Genomic DNA, 27,541 nt, shown 5'->3' with positions numbered 1-27,541 from the left:
AAAAGATTAATGCTGCTTAAAACTTTTTAAAGGGTTCTGGCTTAAAATGGTTATTTGAGTGCTCAAATAAATAGCTGTTAACTGCTGTAATGCCATAGGGCTAACCAAAAAAAACTGAGAAATCACATTTTTTTTTTTTTTTTAATAGATTCTGTAATGTTCAATGTCAAGGAGTTTTAGGAAAGGATTTTCTTAAAGCATTAAACTGTTCTCCACAGAATGTTTTAAGTTATTGAAAGACAGTACTGTGTGTTATATTAGGCTTGACATTTGACTTACCCAAATGATTTTTGTAATCAGTGGGGAATGCTGTTGGTCTCTGTATTTCATTTTAACCAGGCATTTCCTGAGAATATTTTTGAGAGTCTCCCATTTTTACAGACTCATCAGAAAAGTGTTAAGTAAAACAAGATTTCTTCAGTTGACAGACAAATTGTTACTCTAATACCCAGTGTATATCTTGTGCAGAAAGAAGTAAATTTAATGAATATTGTATGCTTGGGGAGAACAGTAGCAGCTATAAAACAATCCTTCAAAGTTTTGAGAAGATTTGCACTCTGTTTTAAGGTTTATGTTTGGTTTCAGTATGGTTAGCATTAAAAAGACTTTCTATTTTCTCTGTACTGTCAAACAGTAAAATAAAGGGATTTTCACATTTTGTTGGTAGGAAGTGAGGTACTTGTAACAACAATGAAAGATTACCCTTTTTCAATAAAATAGAGCACATAAAGCTCGTGCTGCAAAGAGTGCACATTAATTTATCTGATATGCTTTAGGCTGTTTCATTTGGCAGCAAAGCAATAAATGTTCTTTTTTCATTTAATGATTCTTATTCAGAATTTGCTCTTTATATGGGCAGTTTTAGCTTTCCTAATCTCAATCAACCTTTTAACAATAATGTATTATTTTATAATTCTCTTTAATCAGAAATTTTATAATTGCTGGTGTCACGATCAGATTATGCTCAGTGCCTTCGTGGTCAGTATCTTTATTAGGATTCTACACAGTGGTCTTTGTAACAGGAAAAAATCAATACCTGTATTGGTTTGTGTAATATTCATAATTACAGAAGGAGTAAATGACTTTTGCATTCTGAAAAATGTTTGGAGGTCACTTAATGTGACTCTCACTGTATAAGCTATGTAGCTACATTCAAATTTAGGGTTCAGCAGTCCATCACAAGTATTTTATTCAGTTTTATGAAATGAGAAGTATTCTTTGTTCAGAGAGAGTAATTGTATCGCATGGGGCACAGAGAAAACCACGTAGCCCTGGCTGGAACACTTTCTCGAGTATTAGAGATTTCTACATATTAGGGTGCTGTAGAATCCCAGGCTTGTTAGATATTTTAACAACTCAAATATCAGAGGTCCTAAAAGAAATTTGAACAAATTAATCCAATTTAATATTTGTTGGGCAAAATCTTAGCTTGTTAGTGCAGGTATGGAGAGCTTGGAAATAGAATCCCTATGGTTGTAATTCTCCTGGGAACATCAGGATGCAGGAAAGAGATAGCAGGCACACAGTCTTGCTGAATGCATGGCCAGTGCATTTGGAGGGATGAAAGTGGTAGCTCAACGAGATTTTGGAAGCCTTAAAGGTTCACTATTATTGTGATCATTCAATTTAATCTGTCACAATCACTCTCCCATGGTTATTAAACTGGTTGTGTGGGAAAAATGAGAAATAACCCTCATGCTCCAAAATTTGCAGTTTAATTCTGCAAGTTCAAGGCCTTAACATGGCACAGAGTATTCTGGTAGCCTTCAAGGAAATACGGAATTATACTTGTTGACTATTCTGGTGCTAACACTAATGTTGGAATATAGTGCAGTAGATCTCCCAAGTTTTTGTTCAATTGCAATTAAATAATACACTCCATACTTTCCTGTTTACTGGAGCTTCTAGAGAAGCAGCTTCGAATTATCTACTAATCTCTGGTTTTGCTAGTATTATTACTTGAATGATTGCTTTCAGTTTGGTTGCTTCTGGAAGGTGTCTGCAAATAAGAGCAAGAGTCTTCAGAAAAGCCAGGCAAAAGCTGAAATTTTGGCTTAAGGAAGAAGACGGATTAGTGAAATCCCACATCCCTCTGGATTACCAGTAGACACAGCATCTTTGGTGGTATAAAGGTGTATATTATGTGTAAAAATATAACCTCTAATTTTGCCTTTACACCCTGCCTGAATTCTGGTTGGCTGTTATTTTCTAGGCCTTGGTGTTCCTCACCTGCTGTGTTAGTGTGACATTCTGAAGTCTGTCTGTATCTGAAGCTCACTGCTAGTGTCTGATGTTCAGTTCTTATGAATTGTGACACTTAATATTGTGTTTTGAAGCTTCTCCAAAATGTTAGCCTCTTCGTGTCGTTGTCTGTTGATTCAGAAGCAGTGATAATGAGCTTCATACGGAAGACATACTGAAAGACAAAGGCGTAGCCTCTTCTCAGGGATGCAGAAACCTGTTACTCCTGTTTACCTCAAGGGATGTTATACCTGTGCATCACATTGTAATGAGTATATCAGTTTGACCATTATTTTCTGATAGAGAATGACATAGCAAGCAAAAAATTGAAGTGAGAGTCTCCTGAAGTGAAATTTTAATTCCACTTGAGTTCAGTGGGAGATGTCATTTTGGGGTGTCAAGGAATAGGTAATGCAGACACAAAAGCTCTATGTTAAATTACTAAACTTTAAAATAATTTTATAGAAATGTGAACTTGAACACTAAATGCAAAATTGATTTATATAAGATTATTTTGGTAGCTCTTTAAGAATTGCTAATATTGTACAGTTAACTATAATTTAATACAGATAAAGTAAAACATGGCAGGCCTTTAGCTGGTTATACAGGTATGCATCAAATCTGCATGAAAATTTTTCAATGTAAATCAGCAAACGCACCTTTGTTAATGATTTTAGATACCTATTTTCAATGAAGTGAAACTGTCTCCCCAGTTGAAACTACTGCAGTTCAATTTCAGGCATGAGTTAGGATGTGTGATCAGTCAGTTGCATGAATCTATCAGGGCAGGTAGATTCTGAAAGATATTACAGAGGTGGGGACTTGCTATAATTATATAGAGGTATTTAATGTATAGTCTATCAATCTGTGCTTTTATACATCTTCTGCGAGGATCACTGAGGACTTGATTGCACAAAGTGAACAGCATCCAGCATTGGCAAACTAATTCGTAAAGTAAACAAACATTCTTTGATTTTATTACTGCTAAACACTAGAAAGACAATTTTTTTTTGGTAGATTTTACCATACTTAGTGTCCCGTAATTAAGAAAAGAAACTAGAAATGTGAGGAAGTGACACACTTCTGTGGTCTAGATATTTATGGATCTGTTTCGCAATACTGGAACTTCATTGTATGATCCAGTATTGTAGTGTCAGGTGGTATTAGAACAGTCTTTTACAATAGTATTGTGATTTGAGAACTGACTTTCAAGAGGCTTACTAGGACACTGCTTTTGCAGTTAAATGTGATTCAGAATTTAGTTTTAGATTTAATAGTGGTGCCCCCCCCCAAAAAAAAAAAAAATAAAAAGAGTTTTCACGTCCTTTTAGGAAAAGGAAGTAATAACCACTACAATGCTAGGGCTCAACATTGCTGCTCAGAAACTAGCTTCAACTGGAATAAAATCAGTCACTTCTGGTATATTGTGAGTGAGTCAGTGATGATTATAGCTGAATTGTACTTTGCTGCATGCATTCTCTAGAAGCAGCCAACTGAAGTTGCAAGTTATTTTAGATACTCTGCACCTGGAGGGGAACAAGTCTAACAGTTATTTTGGTTAAGGTATAAATTTGTTCAAAGTATGCCAAAGTGACTAGCTTTCAAAAGGAGTTGGAAGCATCTGGTTGATAAAAATATTTGTTAAAATGAAGTAATAATACAGTTTTAGTTCAACTCTTTGGTATCAGGCTCTTATTCCTGTAACTTTGGCATCAAGTCGTGCTACTCATTTGTTAACTGCATTGCTTTTTACTATATCAGATGGAGAAGAGGATGGAGGTTATGAGGATGATGTGGATAGTCCAGTTGGTGGACCATCAGTTCCAAGTGGCGCAAAGGAAGCCCAGCTAGCTAGGCGCATCACCAAAGGAAAGAAAACACGAAGAATCCTTTCTAATAAACCGCAAGATTTCCAGGTAGCAGAGTTGTTAAATATTGTTTGCTGCCTTTTTTCTGCTTGGCATGACATTGCTCCCTTCCCATATTTTGAGAATAATTTAATGTCAGATAGTGCAAAGTTAACATGCTGTAGAGACAGTTAGCCTCTCGATGATTGAAAGCCCATATTTCAAGGTTTTTTTCAAGTTTGCCTATCATTACAGAGATGTCCAGAAATTTGGACCAAAATTGGTCCACTGTTTGAAGACGACAGGTTTTGTACGGCTCTGATTGAAATTTAGATGAATGTTACTTAGTGTATGGCTGTATTGACTTCAGACTACAATAACAGCTTTAAAAATAAGTGATAAAAGAAAGTAAAAAACTTTACTGAAAGAATTGTCTGCAGCTTGTCTTGTGAAATTCAAGTAAAATTATAGTTACTGTCATAGTTAAGTTTGAAATGACTGCAAAGCATAAGTCTTCCACTGCTTCAAGGTGTTGGCTAACATTTTTGGGTGGTACAGTGAGAAATTGTGTACAGGATAATAGATAACATAAGGTATAAGTTAGTAACACAAATGTTTGTGGCTTTTTTGTTTTTGTTTTTTCTTTTCCAGATCCGTGTTAGGGTCATCGAAGGTCGTCAATTACCTGGAAATAACATAAAACCAGTAGTGAAAGTTCATGTTTGTGGTCAAACACACAGAACAAGAATCAAAAGGGGAAACAACCCATATTTTGATGAAGTGAGTGGTGAAAGAGCATACCTGTATATTTTATACTGATATTTTAATGCTCTCAAAGAAAAATAGGTTATTACAGCTTTCATTATGATTAATAAATAAAAGAAATAGGTTATTACAGCTTTCATTATGATTAATGAATAAAAGTTTGCCAATAGTTAAAGGCTAATTCTGGAATACACATTTCCCACTTGAGTCCTTTCTCTGTGTATTCACATCACTAAACACCACTTCCAAGTTGCTGGCAGTCTCAGCAGATAAAGCTGTCTAGGAGGAAGTTAAACTTGCTGAGATGTATGGAACACATACTTTGACCCTGTTGGCTATGTGATACAATAACAATTTTGAATAGTTGTGTGCAGGTTATAAAATCAGAGAAAATGAGCTAAGAATCAGTGTGGACTTCTACAGTGTCTCTAGCTTAGCTTTCAATGCAATTCGTTGGGTCAGTAAGACTGCTACGCAGAATCTGTAAATGCCATTGCCTCATTACACATAATTGGTGAAAGCACAGCTGGGTATTTTCATGCAGTTCAAAGCAGTGTAAGGGGCACAAAAGTAATTCCAAGTCTGGAAGACCAAACCTAATGCTAGAAAGCTTAAGTAGTTTAAGTTTCTCAGTTTATTGTAGAGAATGCTGAAGGACATTCAGGAGGACTCTCGTTGCTCGGACACATGGAGAATTCAGAAGATTTTGGAATTGGTGTTTTCAGTCATGCAGGCAAAAACATGGAAGTTATGAAAGTGCGAGACTTGAATTAAGCTGTAGTTACTAGTCAACATCAGTAGGCAGTTGTTGAAAACAGGGAATGGAGAAATCCAGTTGTACCTTGCATTTAATCAGTTTCTACTCGGTCTTGGTATCCAGACTAGGCTAAGAGGGGAATAGGACCAATCATGTCTGTATACCCTTCCCTCTTGTCAAATAAAGTAGTGACTGCAATATGTCTTGGCTTAAACACCAACCTAGTGAAGCATATATATAAATATATCACTATACTCTGTGGATATATTACTATAAATATATTACTAAATACTATATTCATGCTGACAAAATACCGATTTTATTACTTTGGGCTTGGATCTCAAATAGACAAATCTTAAAAATTGTTATTACCATTGGCACTAAATGAGACCTTTTTAACAGCTACAACAGAGCTAGACTAGGATTGAATATCCTGTAGAATGAACAGCCTTTACAAATCCAGAAATTATTCCCCTAAGGAAAATGTGGAGTACAGAGCAAGGGCAATGCTAAACGTTTGCGCCGCAACTATATCTACTGTATCTGTTCAAAGGGCAATGGTAATATTCTGTCTTTTGTCTGTGTCGTACTAAACTTCTTTACTACATTTAGTTGTTAACTATGTGTTAAATTGTCATATTCAGCATTCAGCAAGGAGAGAGACTAGAAGTATCGTAGCAGGCATGCCTCACAAGCCTCTTAAAATAATACTTTCAGATTTTCTTTCCAGTGAAAGAATGAGTTTCCGTTTGTCGTTTTGAGACTTCTTTTTGTTTTCACCTTAACAGATATTTTTCTACAATGTCCACATGGCTCCTTTAGAGTTGTTCGATGAAACAGTTAGCATTCGGGTAAGAATAAAAAATGGTGCATGTTAAAGAAGGCGGTTGAATGCCTGTAACATGATCTGATCATTTCACTATGAAGTTTAGGAACGTTCCTGTTGTTTCATTTCAGGTGTATGATTCTTATTCTCTACGAGCAGATTGTCTAATGGGGGAATTCAAGGTGGGTATGAACCAACTTTCATATCTTGACTAAATTAAAGAAAATGAGAGAAAATTTTAAAGTATTTATTTTAAGTATTTAAAGTATTGCTTTAGCATGGTGCTAAAGAATTACATGATGGTGTTTATTTGCAGTGTTAGGGATCACTTGCTCTTACTAGTAGAAAACAGTTTTCTTATTTGAGTAGGAAATTATTATTAATGCAAATTTGTTTTGTATAGCAAGTTCTCTAACTTCAAAAAAAAATCTGAAAGGTAAAATTTCTCATTTAAAAGGTAGCAGGATATTCATTTGGTATGAGACAGTGCTGAAAGAGAGAATTTTGTAAGACTACTATTAGGCAGAACAGCGATGTATATGGCAGGATGAAGATACAGTCTCAAATGATGTGGGAATGTGTTCCTTTGGTCAGAAGTTTGTTAGGTGAAAGACACCTAACAGATGGAGAAGTCTCTGAGCTAAAGTAATTTTTGTAGTTCTGATTATATCAGTAATATTGTCATGATTTATTTATATTTGTTAACATTAATATTGGGAGGTAAGCAGCTGCCTATTGAAGGTATTTATAACTAAAGGAGTATAGACAGAGCATTCATGACAATTTTAATTGCTTCTGGGATGTCTTATAATTCTCAACATGAGCATTGGCTGTATTTTGTTTGCTTACTGTTTACTGTGTAAATTCAGTAAGTCTCTGGATCTGCTTTTCACAAAATCATGTGTGTGTGGGTGAGAGCTCTTCTGTAAATGAAACTGTTTCTGCCACAAATCTGGTTGCTTTTTCTCCTTGCTGCTTACTCTTTATGTGCTTTCTAGTGAATTGGACAATGTTACATTGCTCTATGGAGGACTGATCATTCACTAAGCAGGACAGGCAGGTGATAGCATGTCAGCTGTTTTCCATTCCTGCAGGCACACATTCCAGGAGAAAACCTCAAGAGTAATTTTCTGTGGAAAATGACCCTTTCAGCCTTTATCTGCAAGGAACACTAGTCCCAGTTGCCATAAGCAAACATATTTACCTTCCTGGACATGTTTGCAATCTGATAGAGTTAACCCAGTAGGGGGTTTATGTGCAAGCTTGTCCATGTTTGATGCACTTGGAGAAAAAAAAATCCCTGATCATCTTTATAAAAGAAAAAAGAACTATTCATTAAAAAAACAGCTTAATTTCAGAAACTGAAGAATGAGATGTTGAAATAGGAACAAAGGATATCTGAAAAGCCTGTGTGATGAACATAAAATAATGGGTGTCATATGGAGTTCAAGAATCAGTCAGCTGGCCCTATTTTCTGTCTCTGCTAAACAGAAAAGCTGGGGATTTGAGAAAAGAGGGAAGTAACTACAGCTGTTAGTTTGCATGCATATTTTATTCCATTTTCTTCTTAGCTGCTGTAACCATACAAAATCCCTCATTGTTGAATGTAAGGCATTTTCTCATCCCAAGAATATGCCTTGTGAACTTTTTCTCTTTGTGACAACAAACTATTGTGATAATATTCATGAAAAACTGAAGGGGAATTGGCCTAGCATTTTTCTGTTCTGCTGTTTCTTCAGAGAGACTTTTCTGATTTTTATTTCAGATTGACATTGGCTATGTTTATGATGAGCCTGGTAAGTAACAGCTACTTTAGAGCTTCTTTCTGTCTCGAAACCTGGGGTGAAACATTTTTACTATGATTTCTAAAGTTGGAAAAGAGAATTAAACGGCAAGTTAGTTGAGGTTGCTGCTTCAAGTATTCAATATACAGATCTGTGAGTATGTAACTTCTTCCAGTGGTTCCCAGATGAAGTACAAGCACCAAATATTTGGATATTAATTTGGGTATGAAAGACTTTACAAAAGAGAAATTAAATATGAAAAATAATGCAAAAATGTTTGATAATTGTGTCTCTGAATTAGTATAACACTTAATGTTTTAACACTGCTAAATTTTTTGTTTCGAATAATGGTTTTTGGTTTTAAAATAATTAGTTTTAGGATAGAGTATATTTTTCGAACAATTGATTGTGATATTATGACTTCTTCCTTTTTATAATAGATATTACTGTTGGAGTTTTTGTTTGTTTCATTTTAGGCCATGCAGTCATGAGAAAATGGCTTTTGCTGAGTGATCCTGAAGATACAAATTCAGGAGCTAAAGGCTATATGAAAGTCAGCATGTTTGTTCTGGGAACTGGAGATGAGCCACCAGTAAGTTTTTTTTGTTTTTTGGGTTTTTTTGTCTATTTTTCCTGGCTATTTATTCATGTATCTCCCCAACATTTAATAAATACTGTATAGTTCACTCTGTGAACAGAATGTGGAAATAAGGCAAGATTTTTCAAAGTGCTAAGTGACTAACCTAAAACCTATTGGGGTAATCCTGTGCAATGAACCACCTCTGGACGAGGTCTGAGTGTGCTGATCTACTACTTGCAGATACTTCTCCAGATTTTGGAAGAAGTAGAGATGCGTTTGCCTGGTGCTGCAGGCAAGCTGATATGTAATTCTCCTTAGCATAGTTAATCACACTGGGCAACATATTGATATTAGTTTGAGTTCCAGGACTAATTTAGGAATCTCTCAGCTGCTGTGTAATGTAGATAAGCCTATAAAGAAGCCTGATTACCAGAAAGCTCTGAGTAGTTACCCAGTGAAAATCATGCCCATTTATCAATATGTATCAAATTACAGATTGGGCATCAGTAATTTTGTGCATATGAAAGTAGTAATAACTTTTAACAATCAAATCCTTAGCTCTCTGCTGTCCTGACAAGGTAAAATGGTTCTTCCTACCTGAGGTTTTTGCATAGTGCTGCTCGTTGGTTCCATGTAATATGGTCCAAAGAAATGTAGACTATCGCTGCATTGTACTATATAACTCTTCCTTTCTGTCCTCATGATTCTTGAAGTCACAAGGATATTTGTGATGAAATTTTTGGTTTCTTATTTTTAAAGAAGGAAGTAGTAAGTTCTGGTAAATTATGTCAGTGGGATGTTTGTTTTCTATTTGCAGTAATACGCCTTACACAATACTTATTTTGAGATGGATATAGAAATTGCATGAAGTTGCCATTCTGTTAGTGCCGAAGTCGTCGTCATGGATGAGGATTTTAAAAATGTGATGAAAATAGGCTCCTGTAATTAGAGGTAGAGATAAAATGTAAATAAATTAGTTTAGGCAGAATTAATTTTTATGTCTTACCATATGATAAAATCTCATTCTTTACATTGAATGTGACAACAGTCTTCTATATAAACGGTATTGTGGGCACTAGTTTAACTAATTACCTTAATTTTGTACATTACTCTCTGCCTTTCTTTTATATACTAATGTATCTCCCAACAGGTTGAAAAAAGAGAAAGAGATAATGAAAGCGACGATGTGGAAAGCAATCTGTTATTACCAGCTGGAATTACACTTCGATGGGTCACTTTTCTTCTCAAAATCTACAGAGCTGAGGATATTCCTCAAAGTACATGGCTCTTACTACTTTTATATTACTGTATTTGATTACCATTTTAAATATCTGTTCTAGCTATTCAGAAAATTTCCTTAAGCATAAAGTATCTTGAGTCAATCTGTGCTTTATATTGTCATTTGAGCAAATAATTCTGTGATGGCTTAAGCAATCCATTTCCAGTTCTTTGGTAGTACTCAATAAGCCTGCTTAACTCTTGTAATTACTAATTTAACATATTACTCATTTAGTTAATTAGTAATGTTCATCTTGCTGAGTGGGCCATGTAGTTTCTAGGAGCTAGGAAGGGTCCTTTTCGGTAGCCATTTTCCAATCAAATAACTGGCATGCATGTAATTTGCATTCAAGTAGAATTGGTCTGCAGATGTGCTTGCTGTACATGTGTAGCTCAAGCATACAGTGCACGCATCCATTTCTACCATGCAGGTGGTTCCCTGCAGCTCTCTTTTCCAATGCCATTTAGAAACTAGCAGATGAATAGTATTGCTGGTGGCAGCCTCCACCTGATCATTTCCTTCCCAGCAATCCATAAGTAGTTCTTCATAGGTGCAACTATTTACAATGAGAGAAAGGCCATGGGACTGCTAAAAACTGGGCAGTGGGCTGCTGCAATGGCTGAGGCAGTTTGTATTGCCTGCAGGCTGCTCCTGAATTGCTTTCAGGAAACATGGTGGGCAGGAACTGGCTGTTCCCTAGAAAGCTGCACACAGTTTGTGGACTACAAAGTTCAGCAAAAGTTGAGCACTGCAGACTTAATGTAAACAGCCCTAGTGTGCAGGAGAGGTTTGACTTTAATTTGGTGAGTTTTTACTTGTGTCATATTACTAAGACAAAAGGCACTCGTTTCATTATATACTGTGTACATTTTTTACTGGCGGAACATACGTGGCTTTTTATCCCTTCTCACCATGGTTTCTCACCTGTATCTGTGGTAACAAATGACCAAGTCTACTGGTATTTGCTTGCAGTCTTTCAGATGCTGTCTTACAGATACAATCTTTCCTCTAGGTTCAGGACCACATCAGCACTCCTTATGATGTTTCACAAATTTATATTCTTTAAATTGCTCTGAAGTTTAAGTTCTCCATTTTCACCAGCAGATGTTTACTGTTCAGGAATTTGTTCAGATTAGACTTTACCCTACGTAGTTCTATCAACTGGTTGATTTCAGTAGGATTGCTATGGCACATTTAGACTGGGGGGAGAAAAAGGCATAACCATTAATATCTGCTTTGTAACTTCTCTCCAGTGGATGATGCTTTTACACAGACTGTCAAGGAAATATTTGGAGGAGAAGCAGACAAGAAAAACCTGGTAGATCCATTTGTGGAAGTTTCTTTTGCTGGAAAAAAGGTAATTTAGTAAATATCTGAACCTTTGCATTCTGATCATATGTCTGAGAACAGAATTCATATGCCAACATTCATTTTTAAGCTTGATGAAATTATGAAGTTATAGAAGTACTATCCTTAAAGCTCATTTAGTAAGATGAGAGCAAAGTATAAATGTACAGTAGAATAGGTATAAAACTTGGGCTAGTGACTAATAAGAGAAATCTGTGACTAAAGGCTAGGAGATTGCTCATCTAACGATTATTCCTGATCACTGTATGTAGCTGATGGTACAGATCTTTCTGGACAGATTAACAGCATTTGTACATTTTAGGACTAATACATTCTTCAGAATAATGCCAAATACGAGTAGTAGTTCAGCTGCACATCCTACATGCATAGCTGGCCTTTTTTTAAATAAGAAAAATATCAGTCCTTTATTATGTTAAATAGTCAAGTCACTGCTGCTTGTAAGCATAAGGGCTCTTCAGTGCGTGTATCAGCAAAGAACATTTACTCTTCCATAGAGGACATCCTTCATCCACTCTAAAATCTGCATACAGTAACCTGGAAACAAAGGAAGTCATTCCTTAGTCTTGTTTCTCCGCTATAATACAAGAGATCAATTACTGCTACTATTTGTAGCTAGTGGAAATAATATATATATATTTTTTCCCTGAAGGTAATTCCAGTCACAAGTTTAAACACTAACTTCAGAATTTTCTTTTGTCTCGTAGTCATTATTGTAGCATGTACAAATCAGTTTAGCAGTATTACTGATTTAATGGTTCACTAAAGCATAAAAATCTCAAGATTCATCATTAGCTACTACCTTCAGCAATGTATCATTTGATTGAACAAAATTCCCTTCCAACCTTACCAATTCTGTAATTCTATGATTTGCAAAATGTAACTTTTCCTAAACCAGTAGCTAGTACCTGGGTGTTTTTGTCTGTTTGATCTTTGATATGCTATGTAGTGGGTTTCTTTTTCTTTTTCTTCTTTTTTTTTTTTCCAGATTTGCACAAATATTATTGAGAAAAATGCTAATCCAGAGTGGAATCAAATTATTTATCTTCAAATCAAGGTCAGATTTTTTCTCATTTCTGAAAATAAATAAAAAAACCCAGCACTGTCCCTTTGAAACTCAGGACATTAACATTACAGAAGCAACATAAGTAATTGGTCATTTTATTTTCGTTGCTTTTATCCAGTTTCCCTCGATGTGTGAGAAAATAAAGCTAGCAGTTGTTGATTGGTAAGTTGTGTCTTTTGATCAAAGTACTTAGACAAGATAAAATCATATTAAGCAAAGTAAAGTTTGGTTCTACAAAAGTCACACGTATTTTTAGTCTTGATCTCTATCTACCCTTCAGTAGGTATGATTTCTTTACAAGAAGCCTGTTTAGTGTAACATGGGAGTATTGTTTATTTTGTGCAGTTAGCATTGAGCACTGAAGTTCCTAATACTTGTATTTGTTAATTTACTTTTCTAGTTTCATGTCTGTGTTTTGTGTATTTTCAAATAAAACTTGAATGACTTCTTCTACAAACAATTTGTTGTGCTCTTACAGTAGTGTCTCCTAAATTAATGTAATGTTGGAAACTATTGAGTACCTAAGTCTATTTAAAATTCTCTTTTATATGGTTCAAATGTTAGTATACTACAAGTTCTGTAGGCCTGATTCTACTTATTAGGCATAGTTTTGGGGAGAAGGCAGAATGTTCAGACCAGGGTTCTATGTTGCACATTCCTGACTCTGTCCCCTCCTGAGAGATGCATCTGATGCTCTTCAGCAGAGCTTCTAGAAACTGAAATTCTATCAATCTTTTATATGCATTTTTCAGTAATTCAGGTTACTTCCTCAGGGAACAACTGCTTTTTTGTAACTAGACATCATTTCTATGTTAGCAATTGTAAAACATTCCAGGTGATATAAAATGTGAAAATACAGACTCTCTTGGAGTGCTGGTAGTCATTTGCATCTTGCTTCTGTGTAGGATGGCCAGCGTTCTATTTTAAAAGCGATTTTTCTTCTTTTTTAGGGATCGCCTTACGAAAAATGATGTAGTAGGAACAACGTATTTAAGTCTCTCCAAAATTGCTGCTTCTGGAGGAGAAGTTGAAGGTAATTGATTCAGCAGTATGTAACTTAGTGTTTTCTTCAGTGTTGTGAGAAATAGCAAGGATCAGTGTTCTAAAACTTATGTTTTGCTATAGTTCCTCAATTCTGTGGCAAAAAGATCATTTCCAGTGTTTTCAAAGTGATACTCACAGAAAACCATGTACTTTGAGAAGTCTTGAAGTATTAAAATCTTAACATTTAATTGACGTTATCACTGAATTAGCAGTAACTAATTAAAAATAATGTTCTGTTACGTATTTAAAAAGCTAATCAGTTAAATTTGTAGGTCACATCTTTCCCAAATTCAGAGAACTATGTGATATCGTAGTTGTAGTAAGATAGGTAAATTTGTTAAGATTCTTAGTAAGACTTTAGAACAATTTGAAGGTCACTGTTTCAGAATCACTACCTCTTTGAGCACTAGTAGACAAGACTTCTTCTGCCACCTCATGAATGTCTGTGTTCTTTCTATGGGGAGAGGACCTGAAAACAGGGGGATGTTTCTGTGTAGTTAGCTTGCAGGAACTATGTAGAATCGCTACAGCATTTCCCATATATGCTTGTGAAAAAATGGCATTTCCTCTTTACAACTGAACAGCTTTCAGATGCTAGGGAAACTTGATTCAATCACTGCTTTGATCAGTAGCTTACAAGAAATGGGCACTGCATGTTGTTGCAGGAGTGCTCCAAATTGCTAGCCAGTAACACTTACTTTGATTATTTCAATGGCTTACATTTTTAAAGAAAAACTAAAAAGCTAAACTGATTCTTAACTGCAAGAAAACAAATCTGGTTAGGAAGGATATCACCTTTCTAACATATTGTTCCTATTGGAAAGTATCTTTGGAATAAAACTCTTCTTTAGAGTATCATAAAAAGCATTTTTCTTCCAGCATTACTGGCAATATAAAATAAAGATTAATTTCTACATACATATATTTACGTTATAATATTATATTGTGAATGCTTTTATTGATAATTTCTTTGTGATCTACATCTATAATCTCATCTTTTTGTAGCAGGATCTCTCATACAATTGAACCTGCTCCATGCCATGGATCCTTTGTTGCTTTGCCAGAAAAATCATGTTTTATCTTTTTATGAACATTGTATGGCATATCACTTGTCCATAAAGAATCATAGTTAAGCATGCTTAACATTTGACTCTCTACATTAGCTTGAGGGAAACTGACTCAAAACTATTTCTATGATAAGAATAAGTATTCTTCTGTTTATTTTTGTGTTTATGAAATCTGCACGATAGATACTGTTGTATGAGAACAGGTCAATTTGTCTGTGTTGATTGCTATGTCAAGAGTTTAAAAACAAAATTACATTGGCTTCAGTCTTGCAATGACTTGAGCAAGTATTTAAGTCCTTATCGGAGGGAACTGTATTTTCAGTCAAGCAATATAAACTTCAAGCTTATAACCCAGTCCTCTTAGAATAACTGTTCCTTGAAACTAAGACTTTGTCAAGCGTTCCTTGCGTATAACCCACACACAGCCAGAGGCAAAAGCAAGGGTTACTGAAAAAGATAAAGGGAAATCAAAGACAGAAGGGCTAGCCTCCTAGGGATTGTTCAGCTCTGGAGAAATCCTTGAACTACTCACAAGTGTGTGACTTAACTGCTGCTGACTTAACAGCTCATTCAAACCCAGGCTCATAGCAAATGAGATAATCTTACCTAGATTTCTGTCACAATTGAAATACTGACATTGGAATAACCATTTCTATTTATGATCACAAATCTCCTTCCCTTGAGGTCAGAGCCAGGCTTTGGAGCTTCTTGTAGCTTCTAAGGGATTGGGAAAAGGAACCAGTCTAATTGGCCTTCAGTAAATGAAGATACCTTGATACCTTAATGAAGTGTAATGGTTTTCTTAAATGTTGTTAAGATTTTAAAATAGTTAATTTAAAAAACGAAATTTTATTTTGAAGGGAGGAGCATTGTACAAAGAAATTGAAACAGCACCATCAAAACAGCGTCTTGTATGTCAGCCTCAGGCTTTTTTTTTCTTCAGAATTTATACAAGAGTAATACTGACCTATTTTAATCACAAAGCAAAATTCTGGACCGTGTGGACTTCATATATCTTCAGACCTTCAACTTTATTTTTAAAGCAAATTACTCTTTGATGTATTTGTTTTTAAAATGCTATTTTTTCTTGTCATATAACCTCTTCTCTTTTCATAATATAGAATTTTCATCTTCGGGAACTGGGGCTTCATCATATGAAGGTTTAAATCTTGATTTGTTACTGATCTTGCTTTCCATTGCCCAAACTGGGAAAAATTGTCTAAGAAAACTTATTGTCTTAAAAATATATTTTTAAAAGGCCTGAAAAACTGCACCATTATGATTAAAGAGTGTTAAACATGACTGACCATATAAAGCAGTTTTGGCATTGGAACTGGTTTGAAAATATTTCTGTTTGGTGCTTCAGTCTGTGTTTTAGCATTGAGCATGCAGTTGCTTCACTTACAAACTGCTCTAACAACAGCTTGCGATTTTTAACTTCGCTATGAGACCACAACTGTGTGTGCTGCTGCAGAGCTCTGTAAATAACTATCTAAAATACTAAGTGGCTGTTTTGCTTATGCTTAACTAGCTGCATAAATAAATTCTGAAAAATGAAATCGGATTCTATTAAAACCTGGAGAGATGCCTTTTTCAAAAATTAGCAGAGTTGAAATCTGTTTTTGACAATTTTTATGGTGAACTTTTATGTAGTGAGAAGTAAGTGTAATTGCTGTGCAGTTGAAAAGTAACCTATTCATCCACCCAAATACTTTATTTACTGTCTTACATTCTCAGTAGAGTAATGCTGAGTTAAAGGCTGAAATAATTTTTCAGAATCACATTCAGCATTATATGATTGCTGAATGCACAGCAATTTTTTTTTAATATAAACAATGGACATTTGAATGTAAGCAGTTTCAGTATGAACAATTTTATTTAAATGACAGCTTTGGGAGTTTTTTTTTTATATTTACACTTTTGTTTAATTTCTGTCAGCAAGTAGTGAACATACTAATTCAACACAGATCTGTACCTTAAATCTTGTCTGTAGTTAGATGTAATGAGACCAATTCACTATTAGTGTTTTAAAAAAGTGTGGATGGTATCCCAACAACAGCCTGAATCCTTTTTGATTCAAATTCTGATGTGGTTCCAGATCAGTTAAAAAAAAAAAAGAGAGAGAGAGAGAGAGAGAGAGAGAGAGAGAAAGGATCAAAGCACAAGACAGAGAACCACAAATCTTAATTTTATGTTCTACAAATTTGAAACGATTTTATTTGTGTTGACAGAAAATTACATCAAGATATGACATTCATTTTTATTATACGTATCAATCAGTAGTCACTGTGGCAAGGCTTATCCATGTATTTTCACTTTCCTATCTCAACCATCCTTTTCTGTGGTAAATGCATCTTTCTTTGTGCTGCAGATCATCCTAAATGAGTGCAAGATGTAGAACGTGATTCTGATCTCTCTTGCACCAGGATCATTTGATCAAAGGTGAAAGATAGAGTACAGCAAGAAAAAGAATTCAGAATCTTTTCTGTTGGCTCATGATTATTCAGTTTTTTTCTAGTGTTGCTTACCTTGTTCTGAATCTGTTTGTGCTACTCATAATGCTTATCTAACATGCCTTAGCATCATGTTAGAGCATGTATGATTATTATAAATCGTACAAATAACTTACTCTTAAGTCTAGATTATAATCAGCTCGTAAAAGCTGTTTCTTTTTAGACATTTTCCTTAAAATCTCATCTAGTCTAATAAATTTGCAAGGCATATATACAAAAGCAAAAGATAGTAGTAGTAATATAGCTGTAAGGATTCTATATATGCATGTTTGTACTTAAAAAAAAAATAGAACATCATTCAAAAATGTGAAGTTAGGATAATAACTATTAATAGTGGAAATATCTTTTCAAGCTCTTAGATCTCTTAAAAAGCAGTAGGTTTGGCATGCAATTTCCTAGCTCAGATATTAAAACAGACAAAAATGTAAGTCTGTCTTACTAGATTTTTTAGCTACACTGGTTAAAACATTGGCTGATTGTAAGTTTACTTTTGGAATCAAAATAGTATCATATTTTCATCAGAATTAACTGAGAAGTAACCAAGCTTACAGACTTTCAGTCTTGCATGAATTTTAGCTTACTAAAAAAGGAGTTTGTAAGAAATTGCCAACACACTGTAGCAGTTAGAATTAAAAGTCTGCAGAAGTCTTTATCTCGAAGTTTTTAAAATTCTTGAATTTTATCGAAGTGCAACTGCAGGAAAAAAACCTAAAAACTAGAAGCAGCAGGATTAACAGTGCTGAACACTAGCTTTTCCAGCAACTATGTACATCTTTATTGTAGTTGTTTAGTTAGAATAACAGTAGCCTGTGCGCTTAAGTGCATGTAAATGTTGTGTCTAATACTTGGATGGGGGCAGAAGTTCTGTTTATTCTGTTTATTTTTTTTACTGCATGAAGTAGTATCTAAGTATTTTACAATGAAGATGATGGTTAGGAACAAATGTAGCCACTGGTATGATTACTTATTCATTCATGTGGTATACCCAGAGAATAAGGTGGTTTTACTTTAACTTTAAACCTAGTAGAATAAACATTAGCTATTAGTAATGTTCATTGTTTTTCTGGTTCTGAATTATAATTAACAAAGTTCTAATTGGGATGCTTTCCTGTTAGCAAACACAGGGGAAACAGAAGTAGGCTTTTTACCAACATTTGGGCCATGTTACCTAAACTTTTATGGAAGTCCAAGAGAATACACTGGATTTCCAGATCCGTATGATGAATTAAACTTTGGAAAGGTCAGTATCCTTGTTTCATTATTTTTAATAAAAGATTGGACCAAATTATTTTTAATAAGTAAATTAATTTATTTTTCCTGTTTGTTTATTTCCTACTAAACTGCTTTTGGTGTTGCTTTTTGAGTAATAGCTTATGAATAGTAATAAAACTCTCTGTTTTTATCTATTTGCTTTTTAAATGCATTTTTGAAGGATTTTTTTGTGATTTTTTTGCTATTAGCATCTTTGCATGCATTTTTACTCCTACTTCCCTTTTTTTTCTTAAATACATAAAAAACATTTTTTACTTCAGTATTAACACTGATTACTCTTTTTCAGTAATCAGTACTGTTTTCATTGTTGAAATATGCTTCATAAATATGTTGAAATATGTTGACAACATGCTTCCACAGAAGTTTTGAAAAGACTTCAGTGGAGTCAGAAGCATGTGCAGCGAAAGAAAGAGTATGTTACTTTAAAAGAAAGACACTAAATTGGACTGAATGTGTGATTGTGTTTCAGGGGGAAGGAGTGGCTTATAGAGGGAGAATTCTGGTTGAACTGTCTACAGTACCTGAAACCAAGCCTGTTAGTAAAAAGTTAGAGATGATTCCTAGTGATGATCTGCTGACTGTGGAGGTAAATCCCTGCTTTAGTGCCCCTGTCAGTAATGGAGATGTGCTTGATCTTATTTTTGAAGAATGACCTGACTTACTAAATCAGAATAATTGAATTGAATCTTAAAATTAAAGGATCTAGTTATTGATGATATGACTGCAAAAATGTCATACCCTGGTAGCATGAAATATTAATTTATTTTCATATTATCAAATACAGTAATTTATTATACATATATGAATATGTATATGTGTGTGTGTATATATATCCCTCATATATTTTTTGCTTGTGTCTCACAGAAATCAGTAGAAATATTAAAAATATTATTTCCTTTGAGGAATTATTACTGTTTTCTAAAATGATGGATACTTTATTACGAGTATTTAAATAAACTAAAAAGATTCTCATTGTAGAAATACCAGCGCAGACGAAAGTTCAGTCTGGCTGCTGTGTTTCATTCTGCTACCATGCTGCAAGACACTGGTGAGCCTATCCAGTTTGAAGTAAGCATTGGGAACTATGGCAACAAGTTTGATACCACCTGTAAGCCTTTGGCATCAACAACTCAGTACAGTCGTGCTGTGTTTGATGGTAAGGATACTCTGTTATGGGGCTAAAATCATGTAAAATTCTCTTGGAACTGCAGGGTATTTATTTTGTAGTTTTAGAATGACAGCCATGACTCCACTGAAGATTACTGGAAATGTAATAGAAAATAGTGTCAACTTGTCAACTGTTGATGCAGTGTTATATTTATGTAAGTCATGATCTAAAGGCTACTGGAATTACTAAAGCAATTTTCACAGAATTCACCAAGACCTGTTGTTTATGCAAAGGAAAACCAGCAAGGAAAAAAACCACAGTATTTTACAGGTATCTGAAACCTAGGGTTTAAAATCAGAAAATATCCTTTGAACATTCTGATTTTTAAAACTATTATTTAAGTAAGAGGTTTGACACCCTAGAAGAAAACAAAGTGGCTAGATCACGGGGAAAATATATCTTGACTATAATGTTACTTTATTAATTGCAAATTTCAAGTTTTCATGTTCTTGCATGTTAAATGAAGTAACCTGGTTTTACTCTGGAATATTTTTTTCACAGAAATGCTTACTTTAATGTGCTATCTACATCAGTAAATTATTTGGGAGTAATGAAAATGTTAACAGTTACTTTGTTTAAAAGAAAAACTATTGGATTTTGAAGCAAGATGAGGTAAAAGCTTGCAATCCAGGGGACACCACAGTGCCTGAAAAATACAAATCCTTTGATAAGTTTGGGCTAGCTGTGTCTTCTTCATGAATCATTGTACATAAATGAAGTAAATATACCTATTTGTGCAGCACGCAGTATGTATTCTTGCCATGAATTCTAACTCTAATATAAGGAACGTTTCATACCAGGTAATTGTTATTACTACTTGCCGTGGGCGAACACAAAGCCAGTTGTAACACTGACTTCCTTTTGGGAGGACATAAGTCATAGACTGGACCCTGTGAACATAATCCTAAACGTGGCTGAAAGACTGGTAAGTTGCCTAGTGCCTCTTTTTTTATTTGTTTTTATTTATTTATTTTTATTTAGAGGTGTAATGACATTTTGAGCGAATAATGGAACTGGATTCTGATGCTTACTGGTTCTCTTCAAAATAAACACAGATCACTGAGAAATGGCACTGCTCATCATAGGTGTGTGTTCTGGCAAGACCCAACATTTTCATACTTTTAATCTGCAGGGAGTTCCCACAGGAAGAGTCTTCAGTGTTGACTAGGGGCTTGTTAAGTCTGTAGCACTGTATCTAATTTGGAAGTTTTATGCACTACCATGTTGAACACAGTGAGACAGAATCTAGGAACAATCCCGTTAAATATGAGTCACATGAACATCTGAGTCGTTGATTTGGTATTTGTATATTTGCATTCGTATAAATAAGAGTAAATAAAATCTTGAAACTTGTACTGATCATAATGCCACAGTGAAAGTTTAGAAGGACAAATCCTTTTATTTTAAATTCCTCAGCAATACAACATAGCCACCTTAAAATTTGGAATGCAGGCTAAAGTTTCTGAAAACCGATTAGCTGAGATGTGGTTGAAGCTGATTGATGAACTTACAGAAGACCTAAGGTAAAAAAAGCCCCCTTTTTTCTTTAATCTCTTACCTTATCGTTCTACCTGCTCATAATCTTCTCTGTTGCCTTAACAAAGCCAGAAAACAAATTCTAAGAACCATAAAACTGACTACCTTTATGAGTGGACCTTAGCAATGGAATTCCAAGTCTATGAAAATAATAGTACAGCTTGGAAATTACCACAAAGTCATTTGTCATCAATTCTACTTTATTTTAGTCATTGACAGCAATAAAATAGCATCTCTTTTGAAAAAATATGAGATAGAACTATTCTGAAAAATTTTAAGCTTTTTGGATCTCTGCTGCTTTCCTACCATCTTAGCTTCTCTAGAATTCTTCAATAAGTTGTTTAGAGTTAGGGCCACAAAGATGGCATTTTTTTAGTAACCTTTTAGTCAGTATGTCTGTATGCATGGGAGTGTTTAGAGAAGGCAATAGGAGTCAGCACTGAGGTTATTGTGTTGAAGGACAGAAAATTCTGAATAGGGAGGAAGGAACTGGATGAGAAAGAGGATTTAATAGAAAGAAGGACAGATTGAGGTGGGAGGAGAAGCTTGAAAAACATTGAAGAAGTAGATGATGAAACAACACAAAAAAAGGGGAGAGTAAGGGAAAAACGACAGACTTACTATGCATTAGAAGAAATAACAACACATTAAAAGGAGAGAACAACTTCATCAAGTTATAGAGCTAATAGAAAATTGAACACAATGCAGATCAGTATATATTAGCAAAAAAATTAAACGATAGAAAGCTTATGCCAAAATGTAAACTCGTAACTTTAATGAAGTATCTGTTACTGTCTGGAGGACAGCAGGAAAAAAAGGAACAAACTGTCATACATTAGGACAGAAAAATGTGAAGGGCAAATTGTTGTCACATGGAACCATCTAGATAGTGTAGCAGCTTCAGGCTTTGTAATGGTTATATCAGCCTGTCCTCTTGACACCCACCTGTGCTGTTTTTTCGTTTACTCCATTATTTTCACAGAATCATAGAATGGTTGAGGTTGGAAGGGACCTCTGGAGATCACCTAATCCAACCCCCCTGCTCAAGCAGGGTCAACTAGAGCATGTTGCACAGGATCACATCCAGGCAGGTTTTGAACATCTCCAGAGGAGTAGACCCCAGGGCAACCTGTTCCAGTGCCCTGTCTCCCATTTTATTAAGTACTTTATCACTTAACAATTATTGAGCAGTGGCACTTAGATGTATCAACCAGATTAGCTTTCTAGGCATTTTACACCACATGTACAAATCTGTAGGATACAATGCTCTCTATGGCATTTTTGGGAAACTCAAGAAACCTGTGACAAAAACATAATTCCCTGCATTGAATTCATGGAATGATTTTCCTTTCTATGTAAAATTTTAAATGACTAGGAGTCTGAGAGGCTTAAGTGCTCCATTTAAACGTAAAACGTGACGACTTTCTGGACATTCTAATCTGTTACATTTGAATCAAGTGTAAATACTTGGACCTAGGGCAGATTGGTAGAACTGAGTATGAGTAAACAATATTAAGGTTTTGCAAAGTCAGAACTGTTAGAAGTACATGGCTTGTGATATAAAAAAAAACAAAACCAAACAAAACAAAAACAGAGAAGAGTCAGGGTTTTCAAACTTGTCAGTATCTCTGGAAAATGTTTGAATTTTTTTCCAGTATCTTATTAAGGACTTCTTAATGAACTCTGTTAAAGGAATACAGCCATTAGTCTCCAAAGACTGTCTTTTCTGTAAAGCCCTAACAACTCAAAAAAGCCACATTTTTTTCCCCTTGGACTCTACTGCAATACTTTTCTGTATTTCTTGGTTCTGCTGAATAGTTACTCTGCCCTCTGGTGACTTGCCAAGTCCTGGTGAGTCACAGATTACTCTTAAGGGTTTTTCCATGTTTTGATGCCAGAGAGTTGGATCTCTCTTGTCATAGACGCAAGCTGCGTTCTGTATGGTGAGTTTCTGACAAGCTATAGTTTCCAGTGAAAGAAAGGAACATAACCTTGACCTGAAAGGAGAAGTTTCATTTTCTGGAAGTGTACATTCTGAGACAATAATTTCCTAATTTGAATATAGGAAAATTTTGCTTAGTTTAGTTAGTAGCAATTATATTACAGCATTACACCTCAAGCAATTCTATATTGGTGCTTCTTACGTAAACACAGCCTTGCCCTTGCTTATTTTAACCATTTTGGTGGAAATCTATGTAGGAATAGATGCTACAGCACTGTTCTGGTGGATTTAAATCACAGCAAATAATAGCACTTAATACGTTGCCATTTTGTGTGTGTGTCAACATTTAGTACGTGACTAAATAATACTGCTTAGTTTTCTAACCATAATAAATGCTTTCTTTGCAGTAAACCATTTCCCCTCATAGAAGGCAAATCTAATATTACAGTCCTTGACACTCAGATAGAAAAACTGCGCCTCAGGTCTCTCAAACAGATTGGAGAAGCAGCAACAAGGATGAGAAATGAAGCTACTGATGTGAAGGCCACTCTGACAGAAATTGAGGATTGGTTGGATAAACTACTGCAACTGAGTGAAGAGGTTTGTACTACACAGTAGCAATGATTCTGCCAGTTTAGAAATGCATGTCTAACACAAATCTGATAAAGCAATATCTACTCTTAATAATTTTAGATGCTGTGAAAGTAAACACGTTCCTCTCTGTAAATACGCTTAGGATTTATATAGATAGTGTTTTATTTTGCAGCTGACTTTAAAGAGAATTTAGATTGGGAGATAATCACTCTGTGATTCATAGAATATATTCTAATCTGTTCAGCCAGCAGTGTTTTGTCCTGTTTTTTTACAAAATGACAAGTCATCTTGGTGGTGCAGGGAATGAAGGCTGTATCTAGTACTTCGGTGCCCCGTCAGCTTAGGAATCAACTTGTAACAGAGTTAGATGTTACAGTTCCAGTTAGATGTGTATGTTTTTCTGGTGTTCTTAATTTTCAGCAACATCTTAATTTTTCATCTGGGTTATTGTTTCTTGTAATTGGTTTTCACAACATTGTAGAAATTTTTATCTTTCCTTTGTTACTTTGTTTTGAAAAAGTACAGATTTAAAAAATGGCAGTTCATTTGGAAGACTTACAGCTAGCACACAGAGGTGTGCACAAATCCACAAAAAGCTAATAGACTGTTTCTGTCTTCTGCTAAAAGCCTTATGATTTGTTACCCGTAATGTGCAGTCACTGTAGTCACTGTAACTGAAATGAGATTCAAAACATTTCTGGCAAACTTGCCAAAGGTGTAGGAATCAGATCTTTTTATAGGACTTCCAGCAAGTTTAATGGTATCTGTAATGATTGTTTCAGAATTACATGTTGTCTTACTTGTAAAACAAAACATTTTCCTTCATTTGTCAAAAACTCATTATTAGTCAGAAGTGATAAATCCTTTAACATACCTGATTAATATTTCTGTTATATAAGCATTAGATGAGATTAACATTCTATTAATTACTGATTTTTAACTTCTTTTTCTCACTAAAAATCCACAGCCACAAAACAGCATGCCTGATGTGATCATATGGATGATCCGAGGGGAGAAGAGGCTGGCTTATGCTCGTGTTCCTGCACACCAAGTTCTGTATTCCACCACAAGCCCTGAATCATCTGGTAAATACTGCGGAAAGACCCAAACAATATTCTTAAAGGTACTGTAATAAAATCATCCTGTAACTGTAACTCCCTAAACTGAGATGCATTCTGAGATGAGCATGTGGCATGCAAGCAAAGTCTGAACAGTAGGGTTTCAAAACTCAGGACAGAATAAAAGCCAACTGTAGTTACTCCAAAGTATCACAGAAATTGTAATGTAAATCTCATTATAAGTAAGGGTTAGAATGAGCATTGATCCCTAACCATTAGGCTTTTCTGAAAGAGCTTGGAATTGTGATGTGGCTCTTAAAATGTTACTGGAATTGATGATTTTGAGATGGATGTGAATGGAAACTTTCAGAAGGAAGAATTAGAATAATTCAGAGAAGTTCCAGAAACCTACTCAAACTTTTGGATGTTTTCCTGCATGTGATACAGAGTGCATCTACATGCAGAAGTAACCTAGTATGTCTTTCCGCATTGAGTTTTACTCTTGAATGAGACTGTCTTTCTCTGATTAAGTTTATATTGTTTTTTAAATGGTATAAACTTAACCAGAAAAAGACAAGCAGACTGTAGAACATAGCATTTACCCAGTTTGTCAATATAGTAGTACTTACACAGATTAATGACTCCATGCAGATAAGCTGGTATCTTAACATTCTTGTGCAGGCATTTTATGGGGCATATATTATCGGACATTGCTTCTTAGTTTAGTGAAACATTCTGACTAACATATGGATTTTCGGATTCTCCTGACAAGAACCAGTAACATCAATATTGACATTTTAAGTTTTTGTCATAATTGGAGACTAATTACTGGATAAAACTTGGGAGAGGATAGACAGGAAGAGGGCTAATATTGCTGCTACTGTGTGTGTCTTTTACATGTCCCAGATATGTACCATTTAAAGAATGTTTCCTTCCTGAACTATTCTGTTACTGGCTTTTGAGAAAATGCAAGGATATATAGATAAGCCATGTATTATTTCTTATATCTCTGTGTTATTATATATATTTTACTAGAAACTACAGTATCTGTATAACATAACAAATAATACATTTTTGTTCTTATATTCCTGTTGTTTGTATGTTCCAGTATCCACAAGAGAAGACAAAAGATAGCAAACTGCCTGTGGAGTTGCGAATTAACATTTGGCTTGGGCTGAGTGCAGTTGAAAAGAAGTTCAATAGTTTTGCAGAGGGAACATTCAGTGTTTTTGCAGAAATGGTATGTCCATTATTACTTTCTTACCTTAAGCTTAGGTGTGCATTTTAGGAATTCGCTGAAATTGGAGCTCTTCTGAAATTTTCTGCATGCCTGGCAGCAGGGAAAGTTGTGCTTGCTATACTCTATGCTGAAACAAGTAGACCACATTCAGGGCAATTAATGTTCAAGCCTGTTGTGCCTATCAGGTGAGCATTGGCAGACCAGGTTCTGAACTGGTTAGTCAAGTAAAAATCCGGATAACTCCAGTGATTTCAAGGCACTTACTTCAGATTTTTATCGGTGTGATTAAGATTCGGACCATTACGTTTTGGCATATGAAGAACTGTTTTAATTGTTGCTTCAGTTCTCTACAAATGATACATGGATACAACTAGTTTTGTTTAATAATGGCTCTTTTGTAGAAGTAGAAAAATTTACTGAAACTTAACTGCCACAGAAAAACTGGTCAGAACCAGTAGATTCCACTGACAAAAGGCTATACAATAACATATGAAAAGAGTTAACAAAATTTTGATTAAAAATACTTGAAATAATCCCAAAGCATGCTATAATGGAGATTTGGTCTATTATTCTCATAATAATGAAAAACTAGAGGCATCTTTTACATGTTCCATTACCAAATGCGTATATAACGCACATATAGTCACCAGATGATACACACAATCCAGTATCAGTGTAATAGCTAATAATATAAGACATTTTTACAGGGTTAAATTCTACGGGTTGATACTCGGTAGTGCTTTGAACATCCGTTGACTATTTAAAGTCATTTAAAAGGATGTTCAAAGCCATTATTTCTCAAGTATACGGTTTAAGAGACTATGGAATATCTCATGTTTTTCCCTCTTTATACAGCAGTCTAACAACTCTATAGGAATAAGGAGTAGAACAGAGAAGAAAAGATAAGACCATCAGAAAATAGGGATAATCCCCTTAGCACAAAGGGAACTATGCTGATACAAACTGGGCTGACATCAGAATTCTGCCCCAGTAGCTGTAGTTCAGTTCTACATATTACAGAAGAAAAGATTGCAAACAGGCAATTTGAGGTAGAAGAGAATAAAGAATATCATGCATTTAGGGAACAGATGAAAGTCTTTATTATAATATTTTAATGGATTTTTATTTACCAAAGCTTTTATCAGGAGGAAGTTGGACTGTAGAAGTAGAGAGGCATTAAACTGAGAAGATGATGCAGTTTAGCAGTGGAATCATTGTTTACCAGACAGCATAGAAGAAGGTGAAAGCAAGCAGCTGAGGGACAGTGACGTTGCAGACTAACATGGGGAGGGAGTATGGTAAGGCATTTAAGCACAGAGAAAGGAAATACATAGTAGAATGTTTCAGTTGCAGCAGTTACATAAATCATATTCCCCCCCATAAGATTTTAATTGGTTTAAAGTACTGTTTTGTTCTTCCTTCTCAAACAGTATGAAAATCAGGCTCTTCTGTTTGGGAAATGGGGCACCTCGGGACTTGTCGGCCGCCACAAGTTTTCTGACGTCACAGGAAAAATCAAACTGAAAAGAGAATACTTTCTGCCTCCAAAGGGTTGGGAGTGGGAAGGAGAATGGATGGTTGATCCTGAAAGAAGGTT

The 27,541-nt window shown here is 35.0% G+C and overlaps 1 protein-coding gene across 1 annotated transcript in view; it reads left to right on the top strand.

The window, feature by feature from the left end:
- MYOF (myoferlin) overlaps window positions 1-27,541 on the top strand; it is a 76,333-nt gene that overhangs the window by 20,621 nt on the left and 28,171 nt on the right. Inside the window, exons 6-26 of the mRNA XM_062580738.1 lie at window positions 4,003-4,157; window positions 4,740-4,868; window positions 6,399-6,461; window positions 6,568-6,618; window positions 8,202-8,232; window positions 8,697-8,812; window positions 9,951-10,077; window positions 11,333-11,436; window positions 12,433-12,501; window positions 12,629-12,672; window positions 13,461-13,543; window positions 15,743-15,781; window positions 18,250-18,374; window positions 18,876-18,992; window positions 19,385-19,562; window positions 20,375-20,499; window positions 20,991-21,097; window positions 23,460-23,652; window positions 24,614-24,769; window positions 25,813-25,944; window positions 27,375-27,538. Coding sequence (XP_062436722.1) covers window positions 4,003-4,157; window positions 4,740-4,868; window positions 6,399-6,461; window positions 6,568-6,618; window positions 8,202-8,232; window positions 8,697-8,812; window positions 9,951-10,077; window positions 11,333-11,436; window positions 12,433-12,501; window positions 12,629-12,672; window positions 13,461-13,543; window positions 15,743-15,781; window positions 18,250-18,374; window positions 18,876-18,992; window positions 19,385-19,562; window positions 20,375-20,499; window positions 20,991-21,097; window positions 23,460-23,652; window positions 24,614-24,769; window positions 25,813-25,944; window positions 27,375-27,538 — 2,308 coding nt within the window. The remainder of the gene's footprint in view (window positions 1-4,002; window positions 4,158-4,739; window positions 4,869-6,398; window positions 6,462-6,567; window positions 6,619-8,201; window positions 8,233-8,696; window positions 8,813-9,950; window positions 10,078-11,332; window positions 11,437-12,432; window positions 12,502-12,628; window positions 12,673-13,460; window positions 13,544-15,742; window positions 15,782-18,249; window positions 18,375-18,875; window positions 18,993-19,384; window positions 19,563-20,374; window positions 20,500-20,990; window positions 21,098-23,459; window positions 23,653-24,613; window positions 24,770-25,812; window positions 25,945-27,374; window positions 27,539-27,541) is intronic.

The sequence above is a fragment of the Rhea pennata genome, chromosome 7 (assembly GCF_028389875.1).
Source record: "Rhea pennata isolate bPtePen1 chromosome 7, bPtePen1.pri, whole genome shotgun sequence".
NCBI lineage: Eukaryota > Metazoa > Chordata > Aves > Rheiformes > Rheidae > Rhea > Rhea pennata.
This window is presented reverse-complemented; position numbering and strand designations above follow the sequence as displayed.